General features: G+C 39.0%; 1 protein-coding gene across 3 annotated transcripts in view; it reads right to left on the bottom strand.

The window, feature by feature from the left end:
• The window catches only part of BRINP3 (BMP/retinoic acid inducible neural specific 3), a 482774-nt gene that overhangs the window by 211728 nt on the left and 248710 nt on the right, over window positions 1–22336 (bottom strand). For all 3 annotated transcript variants that reach the window (XM_005690466.3, XM_013970070.2, XM_005690467.2), the window contains exon 4: window positions 14996–15186. In XM_005690466.3, coding sequence (XP_005690523.1) covers window positions 14996–15186 — 191 coding nt within the window. The remainder of the gene's footprint in view (window positions 1–14995; window positions 15187–22336) is intronic.

Below are 22336 nucleotides of genomic sequence, written 5' to 3'. Positions count from 1 at the left end.
TTATTGATTTAAAGTATCGCTCTTGAGAGCCTTTGTTCCAGATCATTGTTTTTAACAATCCAACTTAGAGTTCTGAAAGATAGATATGATCCCTGACACAACGCGATTGACTTGTGCCTATCTCTAAATAAATTTAAATAACAAAGATTTGCATAAATTTAGTGATCTAATATCAGCAACTATGTTGAAACAAAACAAAAATCAAATCAGCCTTGGTTTCCTGGATAAAGGCAGGGTGATTGTGATCAACACGTATTATGTTTTAAAGAGTGTCATCTAATTGTTTTTCATGGAGGAGGTAATATCCCAGGCAATAAAACAGACTTCCTGATGGGGTCTCAAAACAGTCAGGCATGACTTAGGCAGGAACCAAGAAGAAGAAGCACAGTGGTCCCAATAAATACAATGTTACTTTAAACATCCTGAGAAACTGGCTATATTCAAACTAAGAAAGATGCCCTGGATAGTACTAGAAGAGAAAGTACATTTTATTTTGTCTAATGTTTCACTGGCAAGAATTTTACTAGGATACCTCTCATGCCCTCTCTTAACCCAACTCCCTCTCACATTCAATAGCTTCCATCAAAGATAAAAGAATACCTGATTAGCAATATTGAAGGATGGGATTATGCATTCTCTACTCTGCTCCTTCTGAAATACCACTTGGACAGATCCATCAGAGGAGTTATATTCCTGTTTTCGTAGGTTAAGGTTAAAAGAGTGGCTCTGCCCCGAGGGAGAGTGCTAGGTATTTAATTGGGAGTGAACTGTTCAGAAGCCTGTTGTGTCTGTAGTTTTCCAAAATGCCTAGCAATAGAGCTTATACTTTAAATTTGGTCTTGATGATTTCTATGAGTACATCTTAAATGGTTCTAAAGTCTTTAAGGGTGGAAGAGGGAAAGGCAGTAGAGGGAAGGCAGTATGATGTTAAAGCTCATGCACTTCAAAAGGAATAAGGCTAGAAATGTTATGGAGTATAAAATACAAACCTAGATTGTCTTAATAATTTCCAGGAAGTTTCTGTGACTTCATATGAGGAAAAAATTATGTGATGCAATATAGTGTTTTGAGCAAATTTATATAGTTATCAAGGGATAACTGCTGCTGCTGCTGCTAAGCCGCTTCAGTCGTGTCCGACTCTGTGAGACCCCATAGACGGCAGCCCACTAGGCTCCTCTGTCCCTGGGATTCTACAGGGAAGAACACTGGAGTGGGTTGCCATTTCCTTCTCCAATGCATGAAAAGTTAAAAGTGAAAGGGAAGTCGCTCAGTCGTGTCTGACTCTTCGCGACCCCATGGACTACAGCCTACCAGCCTCCCCCGTCCATGGGATTTTTCAGGCAAGAGTACTGGAGTGGGATATCAAGGGATACAGAGAAATAGAAATGAAATAGCAGAAGCTAAAAGTAAGGACTTCCAACTCTAGTTAGGATGCAGAAAAACATAAGAAACCATCATTCTCACCCTAACAATGAAAGCCAAACTCAGAATTTTTCTTTTTAACTATAAGAGTACAGTGGATGCTGTAAATATATCTAAATCCAGAAAATAATTAGCTTTTTCTGAGAGAAAAGAAAACTAGGCTGCTCTAATCTCTGGCAGAGAGGGAAGAGGATAAATCTGCCATTGATAAAATAAAGGGAAACTAGAACTGAATGTTTAGTATCTTTGTCAGTGCCAGTATGATGAATTAAAATACCAGGAAGTTCCAAAATGAGTATACATCCTCCCAGTCAATTACTGCCATTAGCCGTCACTGACCATATGAATTTAGCACATGAAAAGTTAGGTGCAAAACAGCATAGCTGATGGAAGCAACTGTGCTTTCCTCAAGTACAAGGCTTTGGGAGAAACCCTCTGATACATTTTTGGCTTTCACCAAGTTCAAGGCATACACTGGGAAATGTTTGACAATAAAATCATTATTCATTTCCTAGTCTGCTTTCCTTGACTACTGCCTGTCGTGCCCTTTGAGTCCACATTCTCTTGCTTTTTCATATATTATTGCTATTGTCAAACATCATGTATAAAAAAAAGAAACAGCAAAATGAAGACTGTATGTAAGTAATATTTCCTCTGAAAATAAGCATACTTCTTCCTGTATTAGGTTTCTATTAAGTGTGACTGAATAGTCTAATCTGGAATTGAGGTTGACCAGAGCTTTCTTCAAAATTTGACTTGATTTAGTGACTTTTGGCTTAAAACAGTTGGAAGACAGCATCAGCACTTTCCTTTCTGAAGGACTTAGGATCTGGCCAAGAGTGAGATTCAGGAAATTAACACACTCTTCACAACCCAGCTGCCAACTTCTGAATCAAGAGGAATATCTTCCAGCTTGAAGGCTTGGCTGCTGATCTCTTGGGATCCTGCAGAATTCTTTGCTTTACAGTCTTGTCTGAACTTTCGGCACACTGGGAGTTCACCTTCCTCTTTGCAAGCTTCTCCATCCACACTTGGAAGGTCAGTGCTTGGTACTTGGTGAAAGTCTGAAAGGCTGCAATGGGCATCTTTCCTAGCTCTTTTTCCCATTGTATGCCTTGAACTTGAAAGTGAAAGTCTCTCAGTCATGTCCGACTCTGTGACCCTGTGGACTGTAGCCTACCAGTCTCCTCCGTCCATGGGATTCTCCAGGCAAGAATACTGGAGTGGGTTGCCATTTCCTTTGCCAGGGGATCTTCCTGACCCAGGGATTAAACCTGGGTCTCCCACATTGCAGGCAGACACTTTACCATCTGAGCCACCAGGGAAGCCCAAGACTATAGAGTCCGTGGAATTCTTCAGGCCAAAATACTGGAGTGGGTAGCCTTTCCCTATGATTTTTCCAGTAGTCATGTACAGATGTGAGAGTTTAACCATAAAGAAGGCTGAGCCCTGAAGAACTGATGCTTTCAAACTCTGGTATTGGAGAAGACTCTTGAGAGCCCCTTAGACTGCAAGGAGATCAAACCAGTCAATCCTAAAAGAAATTAACCCTGAGTATTCATTGGAAGGACTGATGCTGAAGCTGAAGGTCCAATAATTTGGCCACCTGATGCGAAGAGCTGACTTTTTGGAAAAGACCCTGATGCTGGGAAAGAGTGAAGGCAGGAGGAGAAGGGGAAAGCAGAGGACAAGATGGTTGGATGGCATCACTGACTCAATGGACATGAGGTTGAGCAAACTCTGTGAGATGCTGAAGGACATGGAAGCCTGGTGTACTAGTCTACGGTCACATAGAGTTGGACACGACTGAGCGAGTGAACAACTGGTAAGATTCTTCTCTGGAACATAGTTTCCTCATATTAAGATAGCCACTCCAGTGTTAAAATCACGTATCTACTCTCATCCTTTTACTTTTAACTTACTTTCAAATTTCCAATGATTCTCCCATGGACAATGTATAGTCAAATTTTACTTTCTTAAAAAATTCAATGTGACACTGATGTGCATTTTAATAGAATGTTGATATTATTAGGTTTAAGTCTATTTACTTAATATCTATTCTCTATTCCCCATTCTGTTCTTTCTTCCCTTTTTCTTATTTTTAACTTCCTTTGAATTAGTTTTAAAATAATTCTATTATATTACTTTTCTGTCCTGTTAACTATAATGTTTTGTTATTTTAGTGGTTGTTTTAAGGTTCATAATATACATACTTATCAAACTACCTTTAAATTATATTATAGATTTTCACTGACAATATAAGAACTTTAAATTTTATACACTTGACACTTGAACAAGAGGAGGTTAGGGATACCAACCTCCATATGATAGAAAATGAGTATAACTCATTATTGGCCATCTGTCTCTATGTTCCTCTATACTGTTAATTCTGTACCCATGGATTCAACTAACCATGGGTCATGTAGTACTGCAGTATTTACTATTGAAAAAAGATCTTCTTGTAAGTAGACACTTGTAGTTCAAACCCATGTTGTTCAAGGGTCAACTACGTCCAGTATACTTCATCTAATATTTATGCTATTGTGGTCCTACTACTTACTTATATATATGCTATAAACCTCATAATACATTGATTGTGGTATTGTTTAAAGAAATGCTTCTCTCTTAAAAAGACAAACAACAACAATAATAAAAGATAATTACCAGTGTTGGCACCATTTTCACTTTTCACTTTTCTTCATTCATTTATGTAAGTACACATTTATGTATTTAATGACTGACATTATCTATCTTCTTGCCTGAAAATTTTCTTACATCATTTCTTTCATTCAGGTCTGCCACTGAGCATCTTGCAGATTTTATACATTTGAAAGTATATTTTCCATTATTAAAATATTTTTATTAGAAAATAAGCTTTATATTGACAGAATTGTTTAGTATTTTAAAGTTCTCATCTCCACTATTTTCTTACTTGCATTGTTTCAAGAAATCTGCTATCACTCTTAGCTCTATTCTTCTGCACCTAATGTGTCCTTTCTTTCCCCTGACTCCCTGTACCTCATGAATTTATATCTAAGCATTTACAGTCTTGGTCAACCTTATATCTTAGCAAAATGTCCATTTATTCTGGTTGGGAATCCTCTGGTAACTAATGGAAAGTAAGATATTCTTTATTTATGGACTTCCCTACAGCTCAGATGGTAAAGAATCTGCCAGCAATGCAGGAGATACAGTTTTGATCCCTGAATCAGGAAGATTCCCTGGAGAAGGAAATGGAAATCCCCTTTAGTATTCTTGCCTGACAGAGGAGCCTGGTGGACTACAGTCCATGGGGTCACAAATTCAAGCAATTTGATTATGAAACGAAAAGTGAAAGTAAAAGTCACTCAGTTATGTCCAACTCTGTGACCCCATCAGCTGCAGCGTGCTAGGCTCTTCTGTCCATGGAATTATCCAGGCCAGAATACTGGAATGGGTAGCCGTTCCTTTCTCCAGGGGATCTTCCCAAGCCAGGGATCAAACTCAGGTCTCCTGCATTGCAGGCAGATGCCTTACCATCTGAGCCACCAGACAAGTTGATTATGAAATGCCTCAGTTCAGTCGCTCAGTTGTGTCTGACCTTTTGCAACCCCGTGTACCACAGCACACCAGGCCTCCCTGTCCATCACCACCAACTCCCAGCGTTTATCCAAACTCATGTATATTGAGTTGATGATGGCATCCAACCATCTCATCCTCTGTCATCACCTTATCCTCCTGCCTTCAATCTTTCCCAGTGTCAGGATCTTTTCAAACGGGTCAGCTTCTTCACATCAGGTGGCCGAAGTATTGGAGTTTCAGCTTCAACATCAGTCCTTCCAATGAACACTCAGGACTGATCTCTTTTAGGATGGACTGGTTGGATCTCCTTGCAGCCCAAGGGACTCTCAAGAGTCTTCTCCAACACCACAGTTCAAAAGCATCAATTCTTCGGTGCTCAGCTTTCTTTATAGTCCAACTTTCATATCCATACATGACCTGGAAAAACCATAGCCTTGACTAGACGGATCTTTGTTGGCAAAGTAATGTCTCTGCTTTTTAATATGCTGTCTAGGTTGGTCACAACTTTCCTTCCAAGGAGTAAGCATCTTTTAATTTCATAGCTGCAGTCACCACCTACAGTGATTTTGGAGGCTAAATGAAATGCTTAGCTAGCTGTAATTTTCTTGACCTTTCTTATGTTTGGCATCTTTTGAGTTGCTAGGATCTGTGGGTTTTAAATATCTTAATTAATTTGGAAATTGGTCATTAACCCTTCAAATATTTTTCGTTTAGTCTTTGGTAATAGATTCTAAGGTCCACTCCCAACTCTTTCCTTATGGTATGCACAATCTTCGGTAATCTTCTTCCACTAAATTTAGATAGAACCTATGACTTGGTTCTTTCCTGGTGGCTCAGACAGTAAAGCATCTGGCTACAGTGTGGAAGACCCAGGTTCGATCTCTGGGTCAAGAAGATCCCCTGGAGAAGGCAATGGCAACCCACTCCAGTACTCTTGCCTGGAAAATCCCATGGACAGAGGAGCCTGGTGGGCTGCAGTCCATGGGGTCGCGAAGAGTGGGACACGACTGAGCGACTTCACTTTCCTCTTTCACTTTCATGCATTGGAGAAGGAAATGGCAACCCACTCCAGTATTCTTGCCTGGAGAATCCCAGGGATGGGAAAGCCTGGTAGGTTGCCATCTATGGGGTCACACAGAGTTGGACACGACTGAAGTGACTTAGCAGCAGCAGCAGCAGCAGCAGCAGCACCCTTTGGTATGCCCCACCAGTGAGGCATGACATTTCTAAGCATTTCGTGCAGTACTCCATGAATTATTAGCATTTCCTTTCTGGCTTATGGGAACACAAAATCACTATGCAGGATGACTGCAGCCATGAAATTAGAAGATTCTTGGTGTTTAGAAGTAAGGCTATGACAAACCTAGTGCTGGGCTGTGTTGTGCTTTGTTGCTCAGTTGTGTCCAACTCTTGCGACCCCATGGACTGTAGCTCACCAGGCTCCTCTGTCCATGGGGATTCTCCAGGCAAGAGTACTGCAGTGGGTTCCATGCCTTCCTCCAGGGGATCTTCCCACCCAGGAATGGAACCGAGGTCTCTTGCATTGCAGATGGATTCTTTACCAGCTGAGCCACCAGGGAAGCCCAGACAAACCTAGATAGCATATTAAAAAGCAAAGACATCATTTTGCTAACAAAAATCCTTATTGTCAAAGCTATGGTCTTTCTAGTAGTCATGTACAGATGTGAGTTGTTCAGTCACTCAGTTGTGTCCAACTCTTGTGACCCCGTGGACTGCAGCATACCAGATTTCCCTGTCCTTCACTATCTCCCAGAGTTTGCTCAAACCCATGACCACTGAGTCTGTGATGCCATCCAACCATCTCATTCTCTATCATCCCCGTCTCCTCCTGCCTTCAATCTTTCCCAGCATCAGGGTCTTTTCTAAGGAGTTAGTTCTTCACATCAGGTGGCCAAAGTATTGGAGCTTCAGCTTTAGCATCAGTCCTCCAAATGAGTATTCAGGGTTAATTTCTTTTAGGATTGACTGGTTTGATCTCCTTGCTACCCAAGGGACTCTCAAGAGTCTTCTACATCACCACAGTTCAAAGGTATCAATTTTTTGGGACTCAGCCTTTTTATCTGTCCAGGTTTCACATCCATACTTGCCTACTGGAAAAACCATAGCTTTGACTATATGTACCTTTGTAGGCAAAGTAATGTCTCTGCTTTTTAATACTCTGTCTAGGTTTGTCATAGCTGTTCTTCTAACGAGTAAGTGTCTTTTGATTTCATGGCTGCAGTCACCATCCACAATGATTTTGGAGCCCAAGAAAATAAAGTTTCTTACTGTTTCCATTGTTTCCTACCTATTTGCTATAACACCAAATGCAAATCAATCCTGAATACTCATTGGAAGGAATGAGATGGTTGGATAGCTGAAGCTGAAGCTCCAATATGCAAACAGACGACTCACTGGAAAAAACTCTGATGCTGGGAAAGATTGAAGGCAAAAGAAGAGGGTGGCAGAGGATGAGATTGTTAGATAGCATCACCAATTCAATGGACATGAACTTGGGTGAACTCCAGGATACGGTAAGGGACAGGGTGGCCTGGCGTTCTGCAGTCCATGGGGTCACAAAGAGTCAGACAACATGCCGCTATTTATAAGGAGGACTGATGCTGAATCTTAAGCTCTAATACTTTGGCCACCTGATGCAAAGAGCTGACTCATTGAAAAAGACCCCAGTGCTGAAAAAGATTGAAGGCAAGGGAGAAGAGGGTGGCAGAGGATGAGATAGTTAGCGTAATCAACTCAATGAACAAGAGTTTTAGCAAACTCCAGGAGATAGTGAAGGACTGGAGGGTGTGGTGGGCTACAGTCCTTGGGGTCACAAAGAGTTGGACATGACTTAGCAACTGAAAAACAACAACAAAATATGTATAAGACATTATTTTTATTAAAAACAAAAGAAATGAAAAATCAGTTCAGTTCAGTTCAGTCGCTCAGTCATGTCCGACTCTTTGCGACCCCATGAATTGCAGCATGCCAGGCCTCCCTGTCCATCACCAACTCCCAGAGTTCACTCAGACTCATGTCCGTTGAGTCCGTGATGCCATCCAGCCATCTCATCCTCTGTTGTCCCCTTCTCCTCCTGCCCCCAATCTCTCCCAGCATCAGAGTCTTTTCCAATGAGTCAACTCTTCGCATGAGGTGTCCAAAGTACTGGAGTTTCAGCTTTAGCATCATTCCTTCCAAAGAAATCCCAGGGTTGATCTCCTTCAGAAATTAAAAATAGTTTTGGCTTTTGCCCCCCAAAAATTATTTATCAAAAGCCATGAAGACATGGCACAGGGGAAATAAATATCCATAATGCAAACTACAAAGTTGTTATCAAGAATATGAAAATGTTAAATATGAAAAAAAATATGATTCTTTATTATTCTGGAGATTTTTGATTCCAAGAATTTAATCATGGCACAATAGTACAACATAGAAGTATGAAGAGGAACTAAAGAGCCTCTTGATGAAAGGGAAAAAGGAGAGTTAAAAAGTTGGCTTAAAATTCAACATTCAAAAAACTAAGATCACAGCATCTAGTCCCATCACTTCATAGCAAATAGATGGGGAAACAGTGGAAACAGTGAGAGACTTTATTTTCCTGATCTCCAAAAGTACCGCAGATGGTGACTGCAGCCATGAAATAAAAACACGCTTGCTCCTTGGAAGAAAGCTATGGTCAATCTAGATAGCCTATTACAATGCAGAAACATGACTTTGCCCATAAAGGTCCATATAGTCAAAGCTATGGTTTTTCCAGTAGGCAAGTATGGATGTGAAACCTGAACAATGAAAAAGGCTGAGTCCCTAAGAATTGATGCCTTTGAACTGTGGTGATGTAGAAGACTCTTGAGAGTCCCTTGGGTAGCAAGGAGATCAAACCAGTCAATCCTAAAAGAAATTAACCCTGAATACTCATTTGGAGGACTGATGCTAAAGCTGAAGCTCCAATACTTTGGCCACCTGATGTGAAGAACTAACTCCTTAGAAAAGACCCTGATGCTGGGAAAGATTGAAGGCAGGAAGAAAAGGCGATGGCAGAGGATGAGACGGTTGGATGGCATCACTGACTCAACGGATCTGAGTTTTTGAGCAAACTCCGGGAGTTAGTGAAGGACAGGGAAGCCTGGCATGTTGCAGTCCATGGGGTCACAAAGAATGGGACAGGACTGAGTGACTGAACTTAACTGAACTGAATATGTCTTGGCTATTGTAAATAGCCTGAACAGAACTATTGGGGTACTTGTATCTTTTCAAATTAGAGTTTCTCCAGATAAATGCCCAGAAATAAGATTGCTGGATCATATGGTAACTCTATCTTTACTGTTTCAAGGAACTTCTATATTGTTGCCATAGGGGCTATGCCAATTTATATTTTCACTAACATTGTAAGAGGGTTCCCTTTTCTCCACACCCTCTCCAACCTAGACAGCATATTAAAAAGAAGAGACATTACTTTGCTGACGAAGATCCATCTAGTCAAAGCTATGGTTTTTCCAGTAGTCATGTATGGATGTGAGAGTTGGACAATAAAGAGGGCTGAGCACCAAAGAATTGATGCTTTTGAACTGTGTTGTTGGAGAAGACTCTAGAGAGTCCCTTGGACTGCAAGGAGGTTTAACCAGACAATCCTAAAGAAGATAACCATGAATATTCATTGGAAGGACTGATACTGAAGCTGAAAGTCCAATACTTTGGCTACCTGGTAGAAAGAGCTGGCCTATTAGAAAAGACCCTGATGCTGAGAAAGACTGAAGGTGGGAGGAGAAGGGGACGACAGAGGATGAGATGGTTGGATGGCATCACCAACTCAACGGACATGAGCTTGAGCAAGCTTTGGGAGTTGGTGATGGACAGGGAAGCCTCGCATGCTGCAGTCCATGGGGTTGCAAAGAGCTGGACATGACTGAGCAAATGAACAAGGAATGACAACTTAGTGTGATTAGCATTTGAATTATAAAGAACACTCACATTGGAATCACAGAGTCAGGCACGACTGAGTGACTGAACTGAACTCCAGCCTTTACTATATCTATAGACATTTTAGTGATGGCCATTCTGACTCAGGTGAGGTAATATTTTATGGTAGGTTTTATTTACATTTCTTGATAATTAGCAATGTTGAGTATCTTATTATATGCTTGTTGATCATCTGTATGTCTTCTTTGGAGAAAACTAAGTCTGTTTAGGTCTGCTGCCCATATTTTGATTGGGTTGTTGTTTTGCGTTGTTGATCTGTATGACCTGCTTGGGTATTTTGGAAATTAAGCCAGCTGGGTATTTTGGAAATTAAGCCCTCATCGGCCACATAATTTGCAAATATTTTCTTCCAGTGCATTGGTTGTCTTTTCCTTATTTTTATGGTTTTCTTTGCTGTTCAAAAGCTTATGAAATTGATTAGGTCCCATTTTTGTTGCTGTTGTTGTTTTTTTCCTATTGCCTTAGGAGATTGACCTAAGAAAACATTGATACGGTTTATGTCAGAGAATGTTGCCTATGTTCTCTTCCAGGAGTTTTATGATGTCCTGTCTTATATTTAAGTCTTTAAGCCATTTTGAGTTTATTTTCAGTCAGTTCAGTTCAGTTGCTCAGTTGTGTCCAATATTTGTGACCCCACGGCCTGCAGCACATCAGGCCTCCCTGTCCATCACCAACTCCCAAAGTTTATTTTAGTTTACTGACACATGTGTTGTGGTCCAGCTTTCCCATCACCACTTGTCAAAGAGACTGTCTTTGCTCCACTGTATATTCTAATGTTCTAATGTATATCCTAACTTTATGAATAGCTCTTGAAGTTTATATTTTTGTATCTTTATAATTTCAGAAATATAAATGAAGCTCTAAAGTCATGGAACTTCTTCTCAATATCACTTTCAACACCCTTAGTAAACTATGCAAGACCAAAACATCATTTGAAGATGGACTTTTTAGCTGGAATATGGACCTGTAAGTTGATTTTATCATATTGTTTGTGCCTTTTACTAAATTTGTTGGAAAAAAATCTAAATACCATAATTTTAAATATATTTCCAATAAATTTTCTATGTTAGAAAAATGCTAGGAATATATTATTATATTTTTTCTTTTAGAAAAATAATGATAACTTTTAGAGTTTTAACAGATTCAAAATTTTAATTTAAAACAGAGTATTAAAGAAATTTTGGAAAATGCATATAGCATATCAGGCAATAGATTAAAATTTCCACAATATATATATTTTGATTTTTCCCATCTTTGTCAATCATATATTAAAGTTCATTCAACTATTTTGAAATAAATCTAAAGAATATGTTAGTGTGATTTTTTTTTTTAGGTAACTTGAGTCAATTTAATTGAATGTTCTGAAAATAATGGAGAATCCTAGACATTATACTTGATATTTTTTGCACTAAGAAATAATATTTGACATAAATGCCATTACTGGAATAGTATAGCAGTTAATTAAGCTATATGCACATTTGAGCCATTCCTTTTTTGTTTATAGATGTGTTAATGAACTTCAGTCTACATTTACATTCATGATTATAAGAGATAAAAGCAACCATTTGTTCAATTTCCTTTTCTAGAAACTGGCTCATAGTTAGTGCTATTTATCCAACTCCTGCGTTTTTAAAGAATTGGCATGATAATGCAGATTTAACAATATTTTTGCTGTTATCTGATAATGATCTTATTTGACTTTATTTTTTAACAATACTCTGTCTCCTAGATTCTACGAATCATGAGATATCTTCATACAACATTTGTTCAAGAAATTACGTGCCCACTACATGACACTTAAAACCCAAGGTTTTTTATCTAATCAAAGAAATTGCAGATCTTGGTATCCCTAGTGTGAATCTTTAAAATATAAAAGCAACACAGAACCTTTAGAGAGTTGGTAGAAGTGTTCAGCTTTTGATTTCAAATATACTACAAAAGCACTTTGCAGTCAGTTGTTTATTCAAGTAAAAGGATTTCAGAAGTTGAATACCCTTGGATTTTGCTTACACACCCACCACCCTAGTCATTCAGTCCCTTTCACCCTGTTCAATTATATCTAAGCAATTATAATCTTATACTTGAGGAGGGACGTCTTTTATCTTTTATCTATATATTTGATAACTAAGGAAAATAAAAGATATTCTCCCCAGGAAATTACACAGCATAATAAAAGTGTGCATGAAATTCAAGGACCCTGTAGACATGCTCAAGAATCTTTCCCAGAGCTTTCGCAGTAGCCCAGACTGCAGCTGACACTGGGTCAGATAATCACTAGCTACTTTACTGCCTCAGGTGGGAACTCCATCCATGTTTAAATTTAATTCTGAAAAGTCTGATCGCCCTCCCCTCTTTCCCAGCTCCTACTACCTCACCCTTGCAGGCCTTGGGTACTTTCAGATTATTTTCTGAACCTTGTTGCTCCCAGTACACTTACCTCATTCCCTTTTTTTTTTTTCTTAGTTACACATAAGATACGTGAACTTTGCTTTACAGTCCCTCCATCTCTGTATCATTCCTATATTGTTCTCTGTTTCCCCTCCCTGATCTAAAGTTCCACTTTTTTTCCCTGTTTCCAGCCTTGCTACATACACTTTAAAATATTTCCATTATGGAGACTTCCTTAGTTACTGTGATACAGAATCTGCCTGCCAATGCAGGAGACATAGGTTTGATCCCTGGTCTGTGAGATACCACATGCTACAGAGCAACTAAGTCCATGCACCACAACTACTAAGCCTGTGCTCTAAAGCCTGGGAGTTGAAACTACTGAAGCCTGCATTCATTCCCTAGAGCCCATGCTCTGCAAGGAGAAGCCACCACAATCAGAAGCCCTTGAACCGCAACTAGGGAGTAGCCCCTGCTCAGTGCAACTAGAAAAAAGCCCAGACGGCAATCAAGACCCAGAACAGCCAAAAATAAATAAATATAATATTTTAGAAACTATTTCCATTGTGTGCATTAGAACTCCTTTTCAAGACTCCTAGATAAAGAGCATTTTCTGGAGTCCTTTCAAGGCAAAACTGTTCACTTTCTCACACTCCAGGTTACTCCTCTGTGTTCCCTAGAGCTACTGTGAGTTTACTTACTTGTAAAAGTCACTTCTACTTTGAGGCTGGCTCATTTATACCATCCATGAAGCCTTATCAACATCAGCTATAGCATCAGATGTCTAAGAACACTGCCTGCATACAATAGCCTAGCCATTAAAACATGTGCCTTTTGTGATACAGATTTCTATTCTGGGATAAAAGAGTATGTACAAATATCCATTAAGTTTTGATATGAACTGTGAATGAATACTTACTATGGATAAAAAAAACTCTATTGTATAATTCTACTTGGTGTACTGAGTGAAAAATCAATAGCCATATAATAAACACACTTGCAACAATGATGTCTTCTATTAGAAAATATACTTTGAGTCACTGTTTATATCACTGAAATTGATTTCTGAAAAAGTCTATTTCTTCTCAGTAACCTTAAGCTAAATACATACAATACTACTCTACCTCACAATATTTTAAAATTAATACAACATTTGCATTCATGCTGGCCACATTTGTATCTATATGGCATAAATATTATTTATGTACTTGATTACTCAATATAACCTAAGTCTTATGGTCAGAGGCAGACTATAATTGTACAATTTATCTCTACAGAAGCCTTTTTCTTAACCTCATTTACAAACAATATTGGAAATTGGCAGTTATTATTTGTGCAACTCTTAAGCTAAAGATATTTTCATGTAACCTTTTATTTTCTCTAGGAGAATCTTGGACAAAAGATGTACCTTGGGCTAATTTGTCTAGCATTCTCAACATATCAATGTACTAATTTTTCAAGTAACTGAAAAAATATAAATAGTAATTTTAATCTCACAAAGCAATAAAATAATATATTTGATGACTGATTTTTACATTAATGATGACATGTTACATTTAAAACACTAAGAAATGCTCTTTATGTTTTATTTTGTTCTTACTACTTTGTCCAGAATCACACCAGGACATTGTGCCAACTCTATGGTCTGTTAATTTTACAATGGCCCCTGGCCAAACCCAAACACAATAACATGCTTATCCAAACTGCCAGAGAAATATGTCAAAAACATCTATTGTTCTGGAAACTACTGCCTCTCTCTCTCTCTGTCTTTCTCTCTTTCTCTTTCTTCTGAAAATTAAAGGTATCCTGTTTCCCCATTCTCTCAGCTTTCATAAAGTCAAATTTAGTTGAGCCAAAGGCTAAAGATTTTAGCAAACACATGGATTTGTCCACTAGTTCCAGATTATGGTGCATATTGACTTCTAGAAACTTAGAAACAACTACTTGTACTCCTTAACTGTGTCTTTAAAAACAAAGAAGGAATTACTCCTTGACTTCTTAATGATTTTTGTGTCACTGACTCATTTTGAGCCCAGTCATCTACTACTCAGGATAATGTTTTAAATGCACACAATCAAATTATGAAGTTTTACAAAAGAAATTAGTATTATTAAAAAAAAGTTTCATCCATGTATGCTTTGTGTGTGAGACTAAGTAGTCAAGGACAAACTCAATTCATGTGCATTTCAATTAATGCTCTGACTTGAAAATCCTTAATCCAGTTATCTAGTTAACAAAATTACATGAAAAAAAATATATATAATTTCATCTTAAATGTATTGCAAAACTCAAAACAAAAGGAAATTACATATTATTCTTCAAGACACCATGGTTTACATCAGTGAGCCATGAACATACATAGAAACGGATTTTAGAGATAGAAAACACAATGGTATGATATGATGGTTTAATCACTAAGTCATATCCTATTTTTGCAACCCCATGGACTATAGAACACCAGGATCCTCTGTCCATGGAATTCTCAAGACAAGAATACTGGAGTTGGCTGCCATTCCCTTCTCCAGAGGATATTCCTGACCCAGGGATTGAAACCCAGTCTCCAGCACTACAGGCAATTCTTTACCACTAAACCACCAGGGAAGCCTCATGGTATGATATAATCATAGGATTAAGATATTCATACCTTTATGGCAGTGGATGCAATTTGAATGTGGTGAAGTCTCCGAAGGGTGCTGTCCCTGTCGATGAAATAGGAAGCAGCCAGTTGATGTAGAGTCTCCAGAGTAACCGAGGAGCTGTTGGTGCTGGGGTCACTTCCTTCAGATCGTTTGCTCAGCTTCCGCTTGTCCACAAAAATTGTGAGTGACTCCTCTCCTGCATGAATAATATTTTACATTATTCCATTTTCCACTTAAAATCAGTGTTTAGATTACCTGCTACTGAGGAAGCCTAGATTATAACCATTATGAAAAAAAGAGTGACAAATAACAAATGGGCAGGGAGTTTTGTTTATATTTTTGTTCACAAATACTTCACACATACCTAGAAAAGTACCCGGGATGATTGATGATGGTTGTGAATACATATTTAGTAAGCATTGAATAGCAAGCTTTTGTGGAATTTTTTTTCTCTAGATTTTATTGACTCTTTCGTATGGTTTAGCTTATCAAACACTAATGTGACCCCCAAATTAAGCAAATTAAGATAAGAAAATATGTAAAACAAGCAATAGTTACTATAGATCATTATGGCAAATGGAAACTTGATCAAGTATATTAAAAAATATTGTTGTTTAGTTGCTAAGTCATGTCCGACTCTTGATTTCTTAGGCTAGAATACTGGAACCATTTCCTTCTCCAAGGGATCTTTCAGACCCAAGGATCAAACCTGCATTTCCTGATTGGCAAGCAGATTCTTTACCACTGAGCCACCTTGGAAGACCACTTCAAAACATTAGCTGTTTTCAACTGTATCTGTAAAATGCAGAGAAAACATATATATGCCTATATAATTATATAAATATGTGTATTAAGCTCGGAGTTATCATGAGAAACACTGGGCTGGTTGAAGCACAAGCTGGAATCAAGATTGCCGGGAGAAATATAAATAACCTCAGGTATGCAGATGAAATCACTCTTATGGCAGAAAGCGAAAGGGCAAGAGGAGAGTGAAAAAGTTGGCTTGGAGAGTAAAAATGTTGGCTTAAAATTCAATATTCAGAAAACTAAGATCATGGCATCTGGTCCCATCACTTCATGGCAAATAAATGGGGAAACAATGGAAACAGTGAGAGACTTTATTTTGGGGGGCTCCAAAATCACTGCAGATGGTGACTGCAGCTATGAAATTAAAGGACATCTGCTTCTTGGAGGAAAAGTTATGACCAACCTAGACAGCATGTTAAAAAGCAGAGACATTACTTTGCTGACAAAGGTCCGTCTAGTCAAAGCTGTATTTTTTCCAGTAGTCATGTGTGGATGTGAGAGTTGAACTATAAAGAAAGCTGAGCACCAAAGAATTAATGCTTTTGAACTGTGGTATTGGAGAAGACTCTTGAGCGTCCCTTGGACTGCAAGGAGATCCAACCAGTCCATCCTAAAGGAAATCAGTCCTGAATATTCATTGGACTGACTGATGCTGAAGGTGAAACTCCAATACCTTGGCCACCTGATGTGAAGAACTGACTCATTTGAAAAGACCCTGATGCTGGGAAAGATTGAAGGCGGAGGAGAAGGGGATGAGATGGTTGGATGGCATCATTGACTCCAAGGACATGAGTTTGAGTAAATTCTAGGAGTTGGTGATGAACAGGGAGGCCTGGTGTGATGCAGTTCATGGGGTCACAGTGAGTTGGAGATGACTGAGTCACTGAACTGAACTGAACTGAACTGAACTGAAGTTCAGAGGTTTCTTGTGTTTTGCAGTCCATGGGGTCACAAAAAGTCAGACACGACTGAGTGACTAAACAACAACAAATACATGATATTAAATATTATATTATTGTGTGTTGATAGCTTTGTAGAAATCACTAACATCCCTCCATGGGAGCTTTAGGTACTTGTCAATGGACCCCTTAAGGTGAAATTTGAAGTTAAGCAAATTACAGTTAAGCTGCAATTTTCAAGGTTGACTGTTGATTAAAAAAAGTGTCAATGCCATTTAAGACTAACATTAAGAACTTGCCATCCTCAGACTTCCAGATTCCTGGATTATCTAGCATATAATTGTCAGACCTGAAGCTTGTTCTCATTCTTTCAGAAACCCATCTGTTCAGGTGGCATTATGCCCATTGACAAATTGGCAAGCCAGTTTCCTAAACCACCAAATAAGGTTTCTAGCAGAAGAGTTTGCTTGTCTTCTCAAAATTAAAAAATAATGCCAATTTTAAAATGACACATTCTAGTGACCATCTAATTCTAAGTGACAGTTTCTACTTCTTTGTAAGAGGTAAGGTGAGTTGCTCTCAGAAATAATATGTCAACAATGTTATTTCAAAAAGTTGCATTCACAGCTTGTATTTGGACCTCAGCATGCCAAAGCAGGAGATGCAAGAGATGTGGGTTGATCCCTGGGTCTGGAAGATCCCCTGGAGAAGGAAATGACAACTCACTCCTACATTCTTGCCTGGAAAATTCCATGGACAGAGTGGCCTGGTGGGCTACATTCTGGAGGATCACAAAGAGTGAAACACAACTGAGTGTGTGCATGTGCGTGTGTGTGTGCACACACACACATATCCTGGAAATCAAGCAGATTAGAAATACAGAAGGAAAAAAAAAACCTTCAAAAATATGAATGAGTGGATCAAATTATCAACAGCATTAAGTCATTTGCATGGTAACCAGCCTTCAGATGGGAACATCTGAAAGCAAAAAGGAAATATTTATGTCAAATACTATAAGAAAAAAAAAAAAAACAGCAATCATTTACCCCTGAAGGGAAGGATGAACTGGTTTGGAAATTTGGTCTCACTGAATCTGAGACCAACTCACACATGTACCTAAGCAAACGTCTTACACATGGAGACAGAAAGATCAGTGCTATTATCTTCTTATGATCTAAGAAGTCACAAGGCAGCTCAATGACACATGCAAGTGCTATGATCTGAATTTTGTGTCTCACAAAATTCATATGCTGACATTCTGTCCTTCTAAGATCATGGCATTAGGCGGTGGGGTCTGTGGGACATGCCTGGCTTATGAGAGCAGAGCCCTCAGGAATGGAAGTCATGCTTTGTGAATGAGTCTCCTAAGAGATTCTTGGTCCCTTCTGCAATGAAAATATACAAGGAAAAACCTGTGACTGGAAGACAGCCCTCACTCAGCCATCTTGGCATTCTGATCCCTGACTTCTAGCTTCCAGAACTTTGAGCAAGACGTCTCTGCTGTTTACAAGTTACCCGGTCACTGGCATTTTGCTATAGAAGCCTGAACAGACTAAGACAGCAAACAGTGTCTCTTCTTAAATACAGTTAAAAACCAAATGACAAAGATATCTTGACAAAAGTAAATAAAAAAGAAAGAAAAATTAATTATCTCTTCAGGCCAAAATTATTACATCAGAAAACTAAGTAGACTGAAGAGTGCTAAAGACTAAAACTTGCAAATCTGCTTTAACTGAAACACTTTTCATAAAGTAGAACACAGAAGATATAGGTCAAAATATCCATATGCTGACAATGTTATGAGACTTCAGAACATGATTCCTAGACCTAGATATATTCAGTGGGGGTAAAAATGTAATGATAGAGATCTACACAGCCTACTTAATAAGATAGTTCATCTAGTGAAATATGAAACCTTATAATAATAAAGAGGAAATGAAAATTTCTTCTCAACAGTACATAGAACATATTGGCCATATATTCCATTAAAAAATCCTTAGCAAATTTCAAAAGCTTGAAAAAAGAAATCAGTTGAGAAAGTTCTTCTCCTTGATGACTCAAGACGAGCTCCTATGAGCTTGCTTTGTCTAGACTCTTTCTATAGGCATGTGCGAGTCCAACTTTAGGAAGCATTCTGTCAAGTCACTTTAGCAAGAATCCCCTAGCCTGAATATCTGATCATCTTTAATAGCCTACCAAATTCCTCATCTACCACCATCTCCCTGGTGACATTTGGTAACCTTGGTCTGCCTTCAGCAAGGTTCTTGTTAGGTCCCTTTAAAAAGAATTACTCTGTCTTCTCTGTAATATTCTATCTACCAATCCTTCTACTCTGCTCATAGACTAAATGCACCATTTTCCTGGCTCTGCTCATAATTAAGCACAATCTCCCCTGCTATACAATTCTATTGTAGGAGGCCCCATGCATGAAGTCTGCCTTACTGTTCTTTATCAAATGTCCAGATAACTATTTCTTTAACACACTTACTGATTCAGGTCAGTTCACTTCAGTTCAGTCGCTCAGTCATGTCCAACTCTTTGTGACCCCAGGCCTCCCTGTCCATCAACAACTCCAGGAGTCTACCTAAACCCGTGTCCATCTAGTGGATGATGCCACCCAACCATCTCATCCTCTGTCACCCCGTCTCCCCCTGCCCTCAATCTTTTCACCATCAGGGTCTTTTCAAATGAGTCAGCTCTTTGCATCAGGTGGCCAAAGTATTGGAGTTTCAGCTTCAACATCAGTCCTTCCAGTGAATGTTCAGAACTGATTTCCTTTAGGATGGACTGGTTAGATCTCCTTGCAGTCCAACGGACTCTCAAGAGTCTTCTCCAACACCACAGTTCAAAAGCATCAATTCTTCGGGGCTCAGCTTTCTTTATAGTCCAACTCTCACATCCATACATGACCACTGGAAAAACCATAGCCTTGACTAGACCAATCTTTGTTGACAAAGTAATGTCTCTGCTTTTTAATGTCTAGGTTAGCCATAACTTTCCTTCCAAGGAGTAAGCGTCTTTTAATTTCATGGCTGCAATCACCATCTGCAGTGATTTTGGAGCCCAGAAAAATAAAGTCAGCCATTGTTTCCACTGTTTCCCCATCTATTTGCTGTGAAGTGATGGGACCAGATGCCATGATCTTCATTTTCTGAATGTTGAGCTTTAAGCCAACTTTTTCACTCTCCTCTTTCACTTTCATCAAGAGGATCTTCAGTTCTTCACTTTCTGCCATCTGCATATCTGAGGTTATTGATATTTCTCCCCGTAATCTTGATTCCAGCTTGTGCTTCATCCAGCCCAAAATTTTTCATGATGTACTCTTACTGATTATAATATACTAAAATTAAAAATTGATAGAAACTTTTGAATTTCCTATGGATAGATATTCTATTATATAATTATTGTATAATAGGATAAATGAAAGAAAAATAACAAATATTCTAAGAAAAATTGAGGAAAATATAATATAATATAATCAAGCAAAGATGGGCTTCATAAAGGACAGAAATGGTTATGGACCTAACAAAAGGAGAAGATACTAAGAAGAGGTGGCAAGAATACACAGAAGAACTGTACAAGAAAGATCTTCACAACCCAGATAATCACGATGGTATGATCACTCACCTAGAGGCAAATGTCCTGGAATGTGAAGTCAAGTGGGCCTTAGGAATCATCACTATAAACAAAGCTAGTGGAGGTTATGGAATTCCCGTTGAGGTACTTCAAATCCTAAAAGATGATGCTATGAAAGTGCTGCACTCAATATACCAACAAATGAAGAAAACTCAGCAGTGGCCAGAGGGCTGGAAAAGGTCAGTTTTCATTCCAGTCCCTAAGAAAGGCAATGCCAAAGAATGTTCAAACTACCACACAATAGTACTCCTCTCACATGCTAGCAAAGGGATGCTCAAAATTCTCCAAGTCAGGCTTCAGCAATATGAGAACTGTGAACTTCCAGATGTTCAAGCTGCTTTAAGCAAAGGCAGAAAAACCAGAGATTATATTGCCAACATCTGCTGGATCATCACAAAAGCAAGACAGTTACAAAAAACCATCGATGTCTGCTTTACTGACTACACCAAAGTGTTTGACTGTGTAGAGCACAATAAACTGTGGGAAATTCTTCAAGAGATGGGAATACCAGACCACCTGACCTGCCACTTGAGAAATCTGTGTGTAGGTCAGGAAGCAACAGTTAGAACTGGACATGGAACAGACTGGTTCCAAATAGGAAAAGGAGTACATCAATGCAGTATATCGGAGAAGGCAATGGCACCCCACTCCAGTACTCTTGCCTGGAAAATCCCATGGGTGGAGGAGCCTGGTAGGCTGCAGTCCATAGGGTGGCGAAGAGTCGGACACGGCTGAGCGACTTCCCTTTCACTTTCATGCACTGGAGAAGGGAATGTCAACCCACTCCAGCGTTCTTGCCTGGAGAATCCCAGGGACAGGGGAGCCTGGTAGGCTACCGTCTATGGGGTTGCACAGAGTTGGACACAACTGAAGTGACTTAGCAGAAGCAGCAGCAAGGCTGTATATGTCACCTTGCTTATTTAACTTATATGCAGAGTACATCATGAGAAATGCTGGGCTTTAAGGAAGCACAATCTGGAATCAAGACTGCTGGGAGAAATATCAATAGCTTCAGATATGCAGATGACATCACCCTTATGGCAGAAAGCGAAGCAGAACTAAAGAGCCTCTTGATGAAAGTGAAAGAGGAGAGTGAAACAGTAGGCTTAAAGCTCATCATTCAGAAAACTAAGATCATGACATCCAGTCTCATCACTTTATGGCAAATAGATAGGGAAACAATGAAAGACTATTTCGGCGGGCTCCAAAATCACTGCAGATAGTGACTGCAGCCATGAACTTAAAAGATGCTTACTCCCTGGAAGAAAAGTTATGACCAAGTTAGACAGCATATTAAAAAGCAGAGGCATTATTTTGCCAACAAAGTCCATCTAGTCAAGGCTATGGATTTTCCAGTAGTCATGTGTGGATATGAGAGTTGGATTATAAAAAAAGCTGAGCACTGAAGAATGGATACTTTTGAACTGTGATGTTGGAGAAGACTTTTGAGATTCCCTTGGACTGCAAGGAGATCCAACCAGCCCATCCTAAAGGAACTCAGTCCTGAATGTTCATTGGAAGGCCTGATATTGAAGCTGAAACTCCAATACTTTGGCCACTTGATACAAAGAACTGACTCATTTGGAAAGCCCCTGATGCTGGGAAAGATTGAAGGTGGGAGGAGAAGGGCATGACAGATGAGATCGTTGGATGACTCCACCGATTCAATGGACATGAGTTTGAGTAAACTCTGGGAGTTGGTGGACAGGGAGGTCTCGTGTGCTGCTGTCCATGGGGTCGCAAAGAGTCAGACATGACTGATTGAACTGAAAGAACTGATACATAAGTACATCACAATTCTATGTAAAAATATTCAGATTTGAAAAGTGATATATTATTCAATCAACCACAATTTTGTTTTCAAAAGTAATTTTCATTCTCATTTTTAAAGCCAGCTGTAGCTCATAAGCATGACATGAGTGCCAAAGGACATCCACCCATTTTGTAAAAACTAAATGTGATTTTCAAGTGATTCAACATTCTGAGTCCATTAGAAAGTGAAAA

The sequence above is a fragment of the Capra hircus genome, chromosome 16 (assembly GCF_001704415.2).
Source record: "Capra hircus breed San Clemente chromosome 16, ASM170441v1, whole genome shotgun sequence".
Classification (NCBI taxonomy): domain Eukaryota; kingdom Metazoa; phylum Chordata; class Mammalia; order Artiodactyla; family Bovidae; genus Capra; species Capra hircus.
Note: the sequence above shows the minus strand (reverse complement) of the source record. Positions and strands in the feature narration are given on the sequence as shown.